The sequence below is a fragment of the Spinacia oleracea genome, chromosome 3, assembly GCF_020520425.1.
Source record: "Spinacia oleracea cultivar Varoflay chromosome 3, BTI_SOV_V1, whole genome shotgun sequence".
NCBI lineage: Eukaryota > Viridiplantae > Streptophyta > Magnoliopsida > Caryophyllales > Amaranthaceae > Spinacia > Spinacia oleracea.
The window spans coordinates 138,101,445-138,114,520 of NC_079489.1; the positions used below are offsets into that span (position 1 = coordinate 138,101,445).

The 13,076-nt window shown below is 45.4% G+C and overlaps 1 protein-coding gene across 1 annotated transcript; it reads left to right on the plus strand.

Moving 5' to 3' along the window:
• Nucleotides 1-253: 253 nt before the first annotated feature.
• Nucleotides 254-5,464, plus strand: LOC110793978 (uncharacterized). Its single transcript, XM_021998925.2, has 3 exons — nt 254-4,648; nt 4,727-5,131; nt 5,411-5,464. Exons 1-3 carry the CDS (start codon nt 254-256, stop codon nt 5,462-5,464), a joined length of 4,854 nt encoding a protein of 1,617 aa, XP_021854617.1.
• The last annotated feature ends 7,612 nt before the right edge of the window (nt 5,465-13,076 follow it).

Sequence of the window (13,076 nt, forward strand, 5' to 3'; positions counted from 1 at the left end):
TTCTCAGTCTCAGGGGACGGGAATACCATTCTTTAACGGACTCACTCGGTCTAATGTCTGGCGGCAAGACCAAGCGCGAAATGACGATCATGACAGACGCGTTGATAGAATCAGAACTTCCTTCCAGCCCATAGCTCCGCGTCGGGTTCTACTAACGTTTCGGCCTGAACCTGAACCGTCCAGAAGATTACCGATCATTCAGCTGGATAGGCCTCAATAAACTGAGCTGTCAGATACTGGTTCCACTCCCGTCATGCAAGATTCACCCCTCGCTGCCCCTTCGCGCCGTCTCACCAGGACTCATGTCAGCCGTGCGGACAGCGAGCGGCGTAGGACATCCCAGAATAGGAGGCAGGATCCCATATGCCATATTCAGCAGGGAGTGGCCGGCATTATCCTTGATTACACCACTCCATTCTGTACTGATATCATGAACGCTCCCAAGGAGCCTAAAGTGAAGCCGCCAGCTATTGACGCCTATGACGGCACGTCTGACCCTGATGTGCATCTCTTGGCCTATCGGCACCATATGTATGTACAAGGAACCACCGATGCAACCTGGTGCAAATACTTCCCGTCCACTCTGAAAGGAGTTGCCTCAAAATGGTTCGAGAAGCTGCCCGCGAGAACGATCAATACTTATGCGGAGTTAGAGATGTTGTTTTCTGCAAGATTTATGGCTTATAAGGAGGAGAAGAAGACGAGCATGCATTTGGGCCGAATACAGCAAGGGAAAGATGAGTCCTTGCGAAGCTATGTTCGACGTTTCAATTTGGAGTCTGGACAGATTCCAGACTTACCTAACGGTGTGGCCTTTGATAATTTCTTCAGGGGACTTAAGAAGGGGTCTTTTAAGTTTGACTTGGTTAAGAAAAGCGTTAGAACTATGGCCGACGCTCTAGATGAGGCCGAGTCCTTCATTCATGCCAGTGAAATCTGCTCCGTCCCGAAAGAGTCCAAGGGAACAGAGACCGCTGACCATCCGCAGCGAAAGGACAAATCGGACAAAAAGACCAGCCGTCCGAATGGAACATGGGCCATTGAAAAGAGAGGTTATCAGGCGACTCAGTCTCAAGGACTGAAGAGAGGAAGTCCCTATGATAAAGAAAGATTCGAGTACAACACTGACCTATACACAATACTGCTGGATGTCAGCGATAGATATGAGATTGACCGTCCGTTTCCCATGAAGTCGCCGGTGGAAACTAGGGACAACTCTCTTTATTGTAAGTTCCACTGTGATGTAGGACACGAAACAAAAGATTGCAAGAGTTTGCGAAGGGCTCTTGATGGGTTAGCTGCCAAAGGGTTCTTGAAGTCGTATCTCAGTTCAAGTGCAGGAGGAAGTGGTAAGAAATTCTACAAGAAAAGCAAGTCACCGTCATACCGCCGTGACGGCAATGATACTGATCCAGAAATTGTGGCCGTCATTTCTGGGGGTCTGGCCGCTGGTGGCCCAACAATGAGAGGTCAAAAGGACTATGCAAGCCGATTGGGACAGGTCATGTTGTCTGGAAAAGCCCCAATGGACCACTTCCCTAAAGTGGAGATTTGTGAATCAGACAGGGGCAAGATCGCCACTCCGCACGACGATCCCCTGATTATTGAATTGAAGGTAGCAAACCTCAAGGTAAGGCGCATATTAGTAGATACGGGGAGTTCGTCTGACATTATCAGCACAGCTTGTCTAAATCGTCTTGAGCATGACCCCAAGACCATTGAAAAGATGCATTACCCGATCATTGGATTCAGAGGCGGCATAATTCATCCCCAAGGGATAATCACTTTGCCCCTACGAGTGGGAGGTCGGCATCAGAGCAGGAACCTGAACGTCCAATTTCTAATTGTGAAAGACCTCACAGCCTATAATATCATATTAGGGCGTCCAACTTTAAACCAGGCCAAAGCGGTGGTCGTCACTCATCTTATGTTTATGAAATATGTTTGCGATAAAGGCCAGGTCGGCACTATTCATGGTGATCAACAGCTAGCAAGAGACTTTTATCTCACTAAGCTAAGCCCCGAGGCTTGGGGAAAAACCGACGAAGCACGAACAAGCTCTAAAAGAAAGCTAGATGAGATAGAGGAGAACGCCAAGAAAGAAACCTTCACCATTGCCACTGCGCACATGGAAGCCAGACGACCTGAGCCGGTTGGTGGACATTATGAAATCATCCTCGATGAAGCACGTCCAGATAGGACGGTGACAGTAGGGGTCTCTCCTGACGACCAGCTTGGGGCACATTTGGTTACTCTCCTGAGGGAATTCCAAGACATTTTTGCCTTTGCTGTGGAAGAAATGCCGGGCATCGATCCAAGCATAGCCGTCCACAAACTCAATGTAGACGAGTCTTTAAAACCTGTTCGTCAGAAGAAGAGAAATCATGGGGAAGCAAGAAACAAAGCCGCAGCGGAAGAAGTTCAGAAGTTGTTAGAGGCTGGGTTCATTCGGCCAAGTCAATATCCAGATTGGGTGGCAAACGTAGTGTTGGTGCCAAAACCCAACAAATCCTGGAGAATGTGTGTGGATTATACAGATTTAAACAAGGCTTGCCCAAAAGACAGCTTCCCTTTGCCCAAGATAGACCGGCTGGTAGATTCAACGGCAGGTCATGCTTTGATGTCCTTCATGGATGCATACTCGGGTTTTCACCAAATTCCCTTGTGGCCAGATGATCAAGAGAAAACGTCATTTGTTACTGAGCAAGGCCACTATTGCTACAAAGTGATGCCATTCGGCTTAAAGAATGGGTCGGCCACATTTCAACGTCTGGTCAACACTGTCTTCTCTGGTCAGTTAGGGCGCAATATTGAAGCCTACATTGATGATATGATAGTAAAAAGCAAACAACGTGAAGAACACTTGGCTGACCTAAGAGAAACTTTTGAGACGCTCCGAAAATACCGGATGAGGTTGAATCCAAAGAAGTGTGTTTTTGGGGTAACGGCTGGAAAGTTCTTGGGATTTCTCATTGATGAAAGGGGTATCGAGGCCAATCCTGACAAAGTACAAGCAGTAATAGATATGACGTCGCCAAAATCAGTCAAGGAAGTCCAACGCCTGACGGGGTGTCTAGCAGCCCTAGGGCGGTTTTTATCAAGGGCAGGTGACAAGTGTCATTACTTCTTCGGCACAATCAAGAAAAAGAGCAGATTTGAATGGACTAAGGCGGCAAAAACTGCCTTCGTCCGATTAAAGGAACACCTCCACACCTTACCTCGGCTTGTCAGTCCTCTCAAGGGGGAAACTTTGTATGTATATTTGGCCATTTCCGAGTGGTCCTTAAGTGCTGGCTTGCTGACTGAAAAGGAAGGAGTGCAACTCCCCGTCTATTTTGTGAGCCATGTCCTGCAGAACGCTGAATTAAGATATTCCCCAATTGAGAAGTTCGCACTTGCGCTGTTTATGGCCAGCAAGAAGTTGCGCCCTTATTTTCTGGCACACAAATTAGTGGTATACACAGACCAACCCTTGAAACAACCCCTTACTAAACTAGACGCTGCTGGGCGAATGCTGAAATGGGCAATTGAGCTAAATGCATTTGATATCTCATATGAGCCTCGAAAAGCTATCAAGGGACAAGCATTTGCTGATTTTATTGCAGAAATGACGAGGCCGAATTTTGAAAAGAATGTGGCGACTCGCTGGACAGTCTACGTAGATGGCTCGTCAACCCAGAACGGATGTGGAGCCGGCATAATATGTCAGTCTCCTGAGGGAGACAAGTATGAATATGCCATGAGATTCAACTTCCAAACGTCCAACAATGAAGCAGAATATGAGGCTTTATTAGCCGGTATAAAAATGTGCAAAGCCGCTGGAGCTCAAGAGATACTTGCCTTCTCTGACTCTCAGCTCATTGTGAGCCAAGTGAATGGGGACTATGAGCCAAGGGACCCTAACATGATCAAATATATGCAGGCTGTGCATCAAGAAGTAGAACATCTAAAGAGCTTCGAAGCTAAGCAGATTCCCAGAACGGAGAACAATCAGGCCGATGCCCTGTCGAAACTGGCTAGCTCGGCTTCCTGTGATACTCCGCGTCACGTGTTTTGGGAAGTAAAGGATAAGCGAAGTATTGAACAGGAATTGTGCGCTTCTATAGTAGCTGTCCTGGATCGGTCATCAACATGGATGAACCCTATCATTGCTTACAAAATGGACGGTACTCTTCCAGACGATTCAAGTTTGGCTGCCAAAATACAAAAAAAGAGTTCTTGGTTTGAATGGTGGAATGGAGTTTTGTACAAAAAGTCATTTTCCAGACCTCTCCTGCGGTGCGTCACTCCCGAGAAAGGAAAGGAAATTCTAGACGATTTGCACCAAGGATTATGTAGTTCCCACATTGGAGGACGAGTCCTAGCAGAGAAAGCTTTGCGAACTGGTTATTATTGGCCCACTTTGAGAGAAGACGCCCTAGTCATGGTGCAAAAATGTGACAAGTGCCAACGGTTTGCTCATCTCATCCACAGGCCGGCCCGCCCACTCACTCCTATTATGAGTCCCATTCCGTTTGCCAAGTGGGGGATGGATCTGTTAGGGCCATATACAGCGGCCCCTAGAGGCCGGCGTTATGTGATAGTTGCTGTTGATTACTTCACCAAGTGGGTTGAAGCAGAAGCTCTCAAAAACATAAAGACAAGTGATGTGAGGGCGTTTATTTGGAAAAATATCATGACTCGCTTTGGAATACCACAAGCTATCGTCTTTGATAATGGGCCTCAGTTTGAGACGCCTAAACTGAAGGAGTGGTTAGCAGATCACGGCATACACAGCTGTTTTGCCTCAGTAGGACGACCTCAAGCCAATGGCCAAGTCGAAGCATTTAACAAAATCATCTCCGAGGGGATAAAGAAGAAACTAGATGAGGCCAAGGGTCTATGGGCTGACGAGCTGCCAAACGTCTTGTGGTCCATCCGCACCACTGCCAAAAACTCAACCGGCGAAACCCCATTCCTGCTAGCCTATGGTGCAGAGGCCGTGTTGCCCATAGAAATGTGTGAACCTACACTAAGAGTCATGTTATATGACGAGAATGCCAACTGGGAAATGATGAAGTTGGCCCTTGATTTTTTACCTGAAGTGAGAGGAAATGCAGCGTTGAGGCAACAACTGTACAAGATAAGGATGGCAAGGGAATACAACAAGAAAGTCTCTAAAAGAGTGCTCAAGGTAGGAGACTTTGTTCTCCAAAAAATGGAGTATGTGGGACGAGCCAATGAACAGGGTAAACTGACGCCCACTTGGGAAGGACCCTATGAGATCTATGACGAAGTCAGAGACGGAACCTATCGCATTCAGGACATGCAGGGACGGTCTATTTTACGCACCTGGAATGCAGACAATCTCAAAAAATACTTTTTCTAGAGTTTATTCTGACTATCTTTTATGAAAGAATCTGTGGTTTAGACAATGGTCGCTAATGGTCCTAATGGAGTAGTAGTCTCTCTTGTAACCGGCTAAATTTGCCTTACAAAGTATAAATAATACTACTCTTGTTTCGTCCTATTTATTACTCTCTACTAATCTAACATATGCATGCAAAAAGCCTAATCGAATAAGGGGCCTAAGAAGTGGCCCAGATTAGCATCAACATAGGCTGATCACCTATTAATTTGTAAAAACCGTTCCCGAAAACACGAGCGTCTTAATTTTTTAAGGCAAATAGGTTCATTCCTATATGCCGCGGCAACAAACATGCCGCTTCAAAATTGACGACGGGGGCAAAACCCCCACCTAAGTCATACGCTGCGGCATCAAACATGCCGCGCCCAATTTGCGACGGGGGAAAACCCCCCCCATAATTCAAATGCCGCGGCATCAAACATGTCGCGCCCAATTTGTGACGGGGCCAATCCCTTCATCATTTGTTGTCTTTTCAAAAAACACGAATATTATCTAAGGCAAATAGGTTCATTCCTATATGCCGCGGCAACAAACATGCCGCTTCACATTGAGGACGGGGACAAAACCCCCACCTAAGTCATACGCTGCGGCATCAAACATGCCGCGCCCAATTTGCAACGGGGGCAAATCCCCCCATAATTCAAATACTGCGGCATCAAACATGCCGCGCCCAATTTGTGACGGGACCAAACCCCTCATCATTTGTTGTTTTTTCAAAAAACACGAATATTATCTAAGGCAAATAAGTTCATTCCTATATGCCGCGGCAACAAACATGCCGCTTCACGTTGACGACGGGGGTAAAACCCCCACCTAAGTCATACGCTGCGGCATCAAACATGCCGCGCCCAATTTGCGACGGGGGAAAACCCCCCTCATAATTCAAACGCTGCGGCATCAAACATGTCGCGCCCAATTTGTGACGGGGGCAAACACCATACAATTTGTCGTTTTCTTAGAATATCGAATATTTTTCTAAGGCAAGTAGGATTACTCCGATATGCCGAAACAAAAAGTAACCCAACTGTGAGAAAGCCGCACAATAATCCCCATACCCAAGTTCAGCGGCAATCATACTGATTGATTGACTTGCGTCAATCAATCAACTAAAATAAACTTGGGCATGGGAGTCTGATCTAGAGACTTGCAAACACCTGCTCTGGGGCATAAAATGGACGGCTAATCATACAAGGCATTAATAACAGAGAAGGAGTTTATAAGTCTCAAAACTGAAAAAGATAATATAAAAAAGTGACGAATCACCACTGGTTCGCGCTCAAAACGGCGCCAAATTCGAACAAAAAATTAAAAATTATCCAGAAAAACGCCCTAGGCGTTAAAACAGAAATAAAAATTATTCATTATAGACGCTCGAGGCGCCAAAAAACTGATTTCTTTTTGATGAAGGGGAGTGGAGTTAGGACCCAGCAGGACGAGCAGCGGCAGAATGAGCGGAATTCGACGTGCCCACACCAACTGGACCGCCGACAGCAGGCTTTGAGGTTGGCTGAGCTAAAGTCTCCTCCTCCTGAGCCGGTGAGTTCACCTCCTCACTTTCGGCGTCAGAATCCTCAAAAACGGGAGGAGGAAGACCTTGTTTCTCGGCCTCGATGATTGCACCCTGCTTCTGAATATGCCGCTCAAACCAGGCGAAAGAGAAGTCCTCCATGCAGGCGTCCCAAGCTCGGCGAGTTCTCTCTCTCACCTCCTCTGCAACCAACTTGGCCTCGGCCTTGACCTGAGAAACCTCGGCCTGAGAAGCCGAAACCATCTATTCAAGGTTGGCCACTTGCTGGCGCAAGCCTGCGGCTTCTTTCACCTTGGCCTCGGCTTCCTGGAGGAACGACTGGGTAAAAAGGGCTTCGGCATTCAGGGTTTCAATAGCAAGAACTTGTTCATTAATCTTGATCAAGCACTGCTTCTTATCACTCCTCAGGACGGCCAGCTCCTTACTCTAAGCTTCAATGGTCTCCTGCATCTCCAGCCGAACCTTCTCTACCGTCGCCATGGCATAGTCGCCGGCGTCGGTAGCCTTATGCACCTGCCACTGGAGCTGACTGGTGACGTCAGCCCGCCAGCGCTTAAAGCCTTCAGCCTTAATGAGCAGCTGCGGAAAAATACAAAGTAAGAAGGGATAAAATTGTTAAGGCAAAAGGCGAAACAAAAAGTTGGACGCTTACATCCAAAAGGACTACCTGCATAGCCCCAAACTGAGCATCCGCCGCCGGAGGAAATTGGTCCACATATTCCTTCGGCACGGCCTTGATCACCAAAGAGATGATCTTAGCCTTATCGCGGGAAGAGAAGTGCCGGGACGGAGGAATATTGCGGACCTCATCGTCCAATGCCGCTTGCCGACCAGAAGCTATACAAAGAAAAGCAAGAGATTATGCAAGTCCTTAACCCAAAAGCAATTAAGTCTAAAAAATCCTGAGCATACCTGGATCCTCTCTGCCGCGGGGAGGAGGACGAGGCGCCTCAGGAGTCCGAGCCGCCTGACCCGATGGATGATCATCCTCACCGTCGAGGATCTCCACCGGTGTAGGAGACGCCGCTCTCTTGCTGGGACCAGCTCCGCCCTTAGCATCCCCCCGTTTGGCCGAACCTTCAGGAGGGGGGTGCTGCCGGAGAGGAGTCACAGCCATGGGGACGACCTCGACCGGAGAGTCTGTAGACTTCTCCGGCACGTCCTCCCTTTTGGGACGCCGGATCCCTGCCTTGACTTTAGGAAGCTTCCCCGCCGCGGAAGCATCCCGTTCTTCGGCCTTGCGTTTTGAGCTGGCCGGGCCCTTCTCACCCTTCTGCAAAACAGAAACAGACACCATAAAGAGAAACGCCGAACCAACATACCAACGTCAATAAAAATAGACTCGTACCTTCGCCGGAGCACCTCCGACGAGCCCCTTTAGCTTCCGGTCGACCATTTGGGTTAACCACTCCTTGGTGCTAAACCCACCTTTCTCCTGGGCCGGAAGCTTAGACATGGCAACGGCTGCAATAGAAGAATTTCACAACCAAATTAGTTTAACAAGTAATGTTTTCACAAAAAGGAGTAATGCCTTATACCTTGGTCTAACCCATGATCTAGACCAGCTGCCGCCAAGAACACTGGGTCCTCGAACTGAGAACACGACGGAAGTCAGGACTTGGGAATATTCAGATTCTTCGTCCCAACCGTCACCGTCTCAGCTTGGAAATGGACGGCTATCTGGTCCCATTCCTGAGCCATTAAGGCCGGGAGCTCCTCGTTCCCTCCAGAAAACCGAGGCTCCAATTGCCAGCGGCTAAATTTCAGTTCCGCCGCCTCATCTGCGGTCCACATGACAACCCATCTCATCCTCCAAAAATGATGCTTTGACGGCTTGTCAAAGGTGGTAGCATATTCACCTTTGTTGGCCAGCTGAAATCAACCCTCAGCTCCCTTCACCTTCTGGAAGCGTACCTGCCTGAGGAAAGCATTGAAAGACGGCCTCAGGCCCAACAGCTCACACTTCGCAACGTACCCAAGTACGTTCGTCCAGGAATTAGGAGTCAATTGGCAAAGACCGATGCCAAACCCATCCAACACCTCCTCCACGAAGGGGTGGACGGGGAAACGAAGGCCGCTCTTAAAAGCGCCAGCATATACAGGAAACTCCCCAGGGCCCACGTCAAAAATGGTGGATGCCTCGTCCTCTGGAAACCTCATCTCATAGCCAGGACCGGTATTCATGCCGGCCGCATAATTCTCCCCATGCCTCTCTATCCATTTCAACCACTTTGGGTCATCCCCAAGATGACCCGCATCAACCTGAGCGTTCTCTCCCTGGACGCCTCCAGCCACAGCCTGAGGAACTCCAGTCTCTTCCTCCAAAGCCTCTTCACCCCCAACCTCACCGTCGCTCTCATCTGGCTCCGACTCCTCGAACGAATCGGCAGGCTGCTCTGATGGACCAACGTCCTCCATCTCTTCCATCATCAAAGTGCGTAACCCCTTGACGGGCACCGCTAGTCTCACCAGGAGGAGTCCGGCTTATCTCCCCTGCCGGCACATTGATGGATCTCCCCCCTGAGAAAGAAGGGTCCATCTGCTGACCCCTAAGCCGCAAGTCAGCGATGTTTGCCGTCTTTTTCGTCCTCGCCATCGTGTCCTGCATAAGACGCAATGGGAGGCCGAACTTAACGACGGGCTTTAAAAAACGGGGGATATTGGTGCGGCGCAGATCAGACCACCATACCCAGAAGTCCCAGCCTTAATGACTCAAGAACCTTAAAAGGAGCACTGACCAAAATAATGGACGGTACCACACTAGACACAACAAAGGTAGTTCAAAAAATTAAATAAAGACGAGAAGATTAGGCAATTACCTTAAAAACGTCGGAGATGATGGCGTCGAAGGTGAGCGTCACGAAAAGGAGACGAAGAGCTTGTCCGGTCTGTCCTGCGTCCTAAGAAATGGGCCGAATTGATGAATGCGTCAGAAATCTCCGTAAATTCTCTCTCTAGAAAGCGCAGAGGTGAATTTGAGAGCGTAAAAAAGGAAAATTTTTACCCCCTCACATATATATAGGAAGGGCAGAATAGGGAAAGTCTCCATGTGGCACCTCCTCCTCGTTTCTAGGAGTCTGATTAAGAGATCAACGATCAAGAACAGGCAGTACCTGAACTGTTTTACGCTACTACCCTTCTTGAGGGGCAAATGATGTGGGTAAAAATACCCCGCCTACGTGGCACAATTGACGCATGACACGTGGCACCTCCTGAACGGCCAGCCGCCTATTTGGCTGCCATCTAGGAGCCACTATGTGCTGATGTATGGCTGGCCAACTTATGTCAATCACTTTGGAGGCCCATGGCCCATAGGGAATTTTATGATGGTGACACATGTCACTATCTGATAAACTAGCCAATCATATGAGATTACCCTAGGGTTTCCCCCCAAAAGGGGGAGACTATAAATATACTCAATTCCCAAGAAATTGACACACAATTCTAGATCAAGAAACATTCTACTACTCACTTTAATGCTTTCTGTTTATTAGTTACATCTTCCTTAAAACCCGTGTCTTACTTAAGCATCGGAGGGAATATTCCTTCGGGAATATTCTTGTTTTGTAGGTACGCCGCCGACGTGGACTGGACTCGACACTACGTGGAACCTAATACCTCCTCGTCATCATCCAAGGAAAAACTCTACCTCCTCGTCATCATCCAAGGAAAAACTCCCACAACATCTTGCACTGCAATAAATCCTTTTAGAAAGGTAACAGTAAATTTCCTTGATTGGTAATGAATCCAAGAACGATTCACGGAAATGAGAGAAAATGAGCAATTTAAATGTACGTTTCTTTTAATGACTTTTATGGTTGTTTTCGAGTATCAAAATCGAATGGCAAACCGATTGGTGCTTGTGAATTCAAAATACAATGTAGTTTTGAGATCATAAAAAGCATTGAGTTTAAACACTCAGCTTTACCAATGGTTAACAACCTAATATCTTTGTCCATTTAATTCTCGAATGAGTCTACCCCCTAGACATTCGAATAGATCGATGCTTAGAGAACTTTAGAAGCTTCTGGTAACATCATCTAGTTGAAACAGAATATTCAACATAAATTAAATGGTAAGCACCTTGTTGGAGTGACATTGGACATGTCTAACAAAGTATAAAAGTCAACACTAAAGAAATCAATTCTTAAGACTATAAGAAATGGTACAAGAAATAGGAAAACAAGGAACAAATGGAAGGAATTTACGATTCTGTTTCTACCTATAAGTTTATGTTTAAAGAGAAGTGTCCTAGCAATCAAACTTCCTTGGTATCATATACCCTTGAGGTTCTTACTTCGGTAATAACTCAAACAATGGAAGCTAGGCTACACTAATGGCCTACAAGTGGGAAATGAAGCATGGCAATGCTACATTAGTTGTAGGGTCATCTAGTTTGTTTTAAGTCCTTTCAAAGGCTGGAACTTAATGGCTATTTTGTTCCATAATCAACATACCTAAATTTCTGTTTTCAAACACAGATAGACTCACATTCAAGAAAAACAAAAACAATGTTTGTTTGTTTATTTGAATGAAATGGTCAATTACAGGTTGAGTCAATATGCTTGATTAAAACAAACAACTCTTTAAAGAACTTTACTAGGTTCAAATCAACCCCTTGATTTGAGTTCCACTAATCTTTGGCATTGTTGCTTAGACCATATCAACAAGTTAACATTCAAAAGCTCAATTTTGATGGACTTTTGAAAGTTCATTGATTTCTAGATCAATTTAAGATGACTAGTCTTACTTGTTGAAAGTAACAAAAGATATAAACTATTGTTAGAACGCCTAGACAATAGAGTTCAAAGCTAAAGAAAGATTTTATGAATTTATTATTTCACATGGATTTGAGTGAATATAGGTTTATTTACTCAAAAGTGATATAAGTTGAATCTGTTTGGCTAGTTCAAAGATTCAGAAGTATAAAATCCACTTGGCAAGAAATCATAAAGATCTAGGTTAGATCATGTTGATGATTACTTGAGACCAAATATGATCATCAATGATTGTGTGTTGTAATTTCACAATCTAGGTCCATAAGATATGGCATATCTTAGTTGGAATAATCGAAGTCAATTAGTACTTGATTCGATTAATGATGAATCATAAAGACTTTTCCTATAATTTCTAAAACAAAATGCTCAACTACCACCAAACTAAACCAAATTCGTCAAAGCTATTGAAAAGAAATTTCAGAATAACTTTTCATAAAATATATCTAGAGAGTTGCAAAACCCAGTGGGAGCTTAGTGTTTGTCATTCGACAAACTAAGGCCCAAGTATAGATATATGTTTCATTGTGATTTATTCAAATAAGACACAAGGGTATTGTTTCTACCACGAATTTTTGAGAACATAATGTTTGTTTGCTCGAAATAATGTCCTTTTGGAGATTCGTTTCCAAAATGACAAGTGGGAGAAAATAGACCTTGAAAGTTTTCGAGGCGAACAACAAACATAAACGGACATTCCGGAGGCTTTTCGAAGTGCTTCAGAAAATCCGAACTTATTCTTTAAGGACTTTAGAAGTGGCTTTAAAGAATAGACATCTCTTAGAAGACTTTACAAGTGCTTCAAGGAGAACAGAATATTCAAAGGACTTTCAAATGGCTATTGATATTATATTGTTTGATGTTCTATACCCAAGTAGGCATAGAGTTCAAATCACTGAAACTATGAGATTCTTCTATTAGATAGTGAAGAAACATGGAGTTCAGGTCACTGAAACTATGCAATTCTTCTATTAGATAGTGAAGAAACCTACAACTTGCAGTCAAACTATTATCATGTAGATTAATGAGTTTGTGACCTGTAAGAAAGCTATGACGAAACCCAGATTCCCTAAAATAGTTAGAGGCCATATATAGACTCAAATGTTTTAAATGGTTAGAGGCCATAAAACATACTCAATGTTTTGATGACAAAATTGAAATTTTGTTGATTTGCAAGAATAGTTTCACACCTATTGGTTGCAAGTTTGTTTTAAGGATAAAAACCATCAAATATGAAATTGTGTTCACACACAAAGCTAGATTAGTTGCTAAAGGTTACAAGCAAATTCACGGCGTGGATTGTGTTGAAACCTCATGCATAATCGTAATGCTCAAGTCTATAAATCAAGCAATGATCGCATATTGG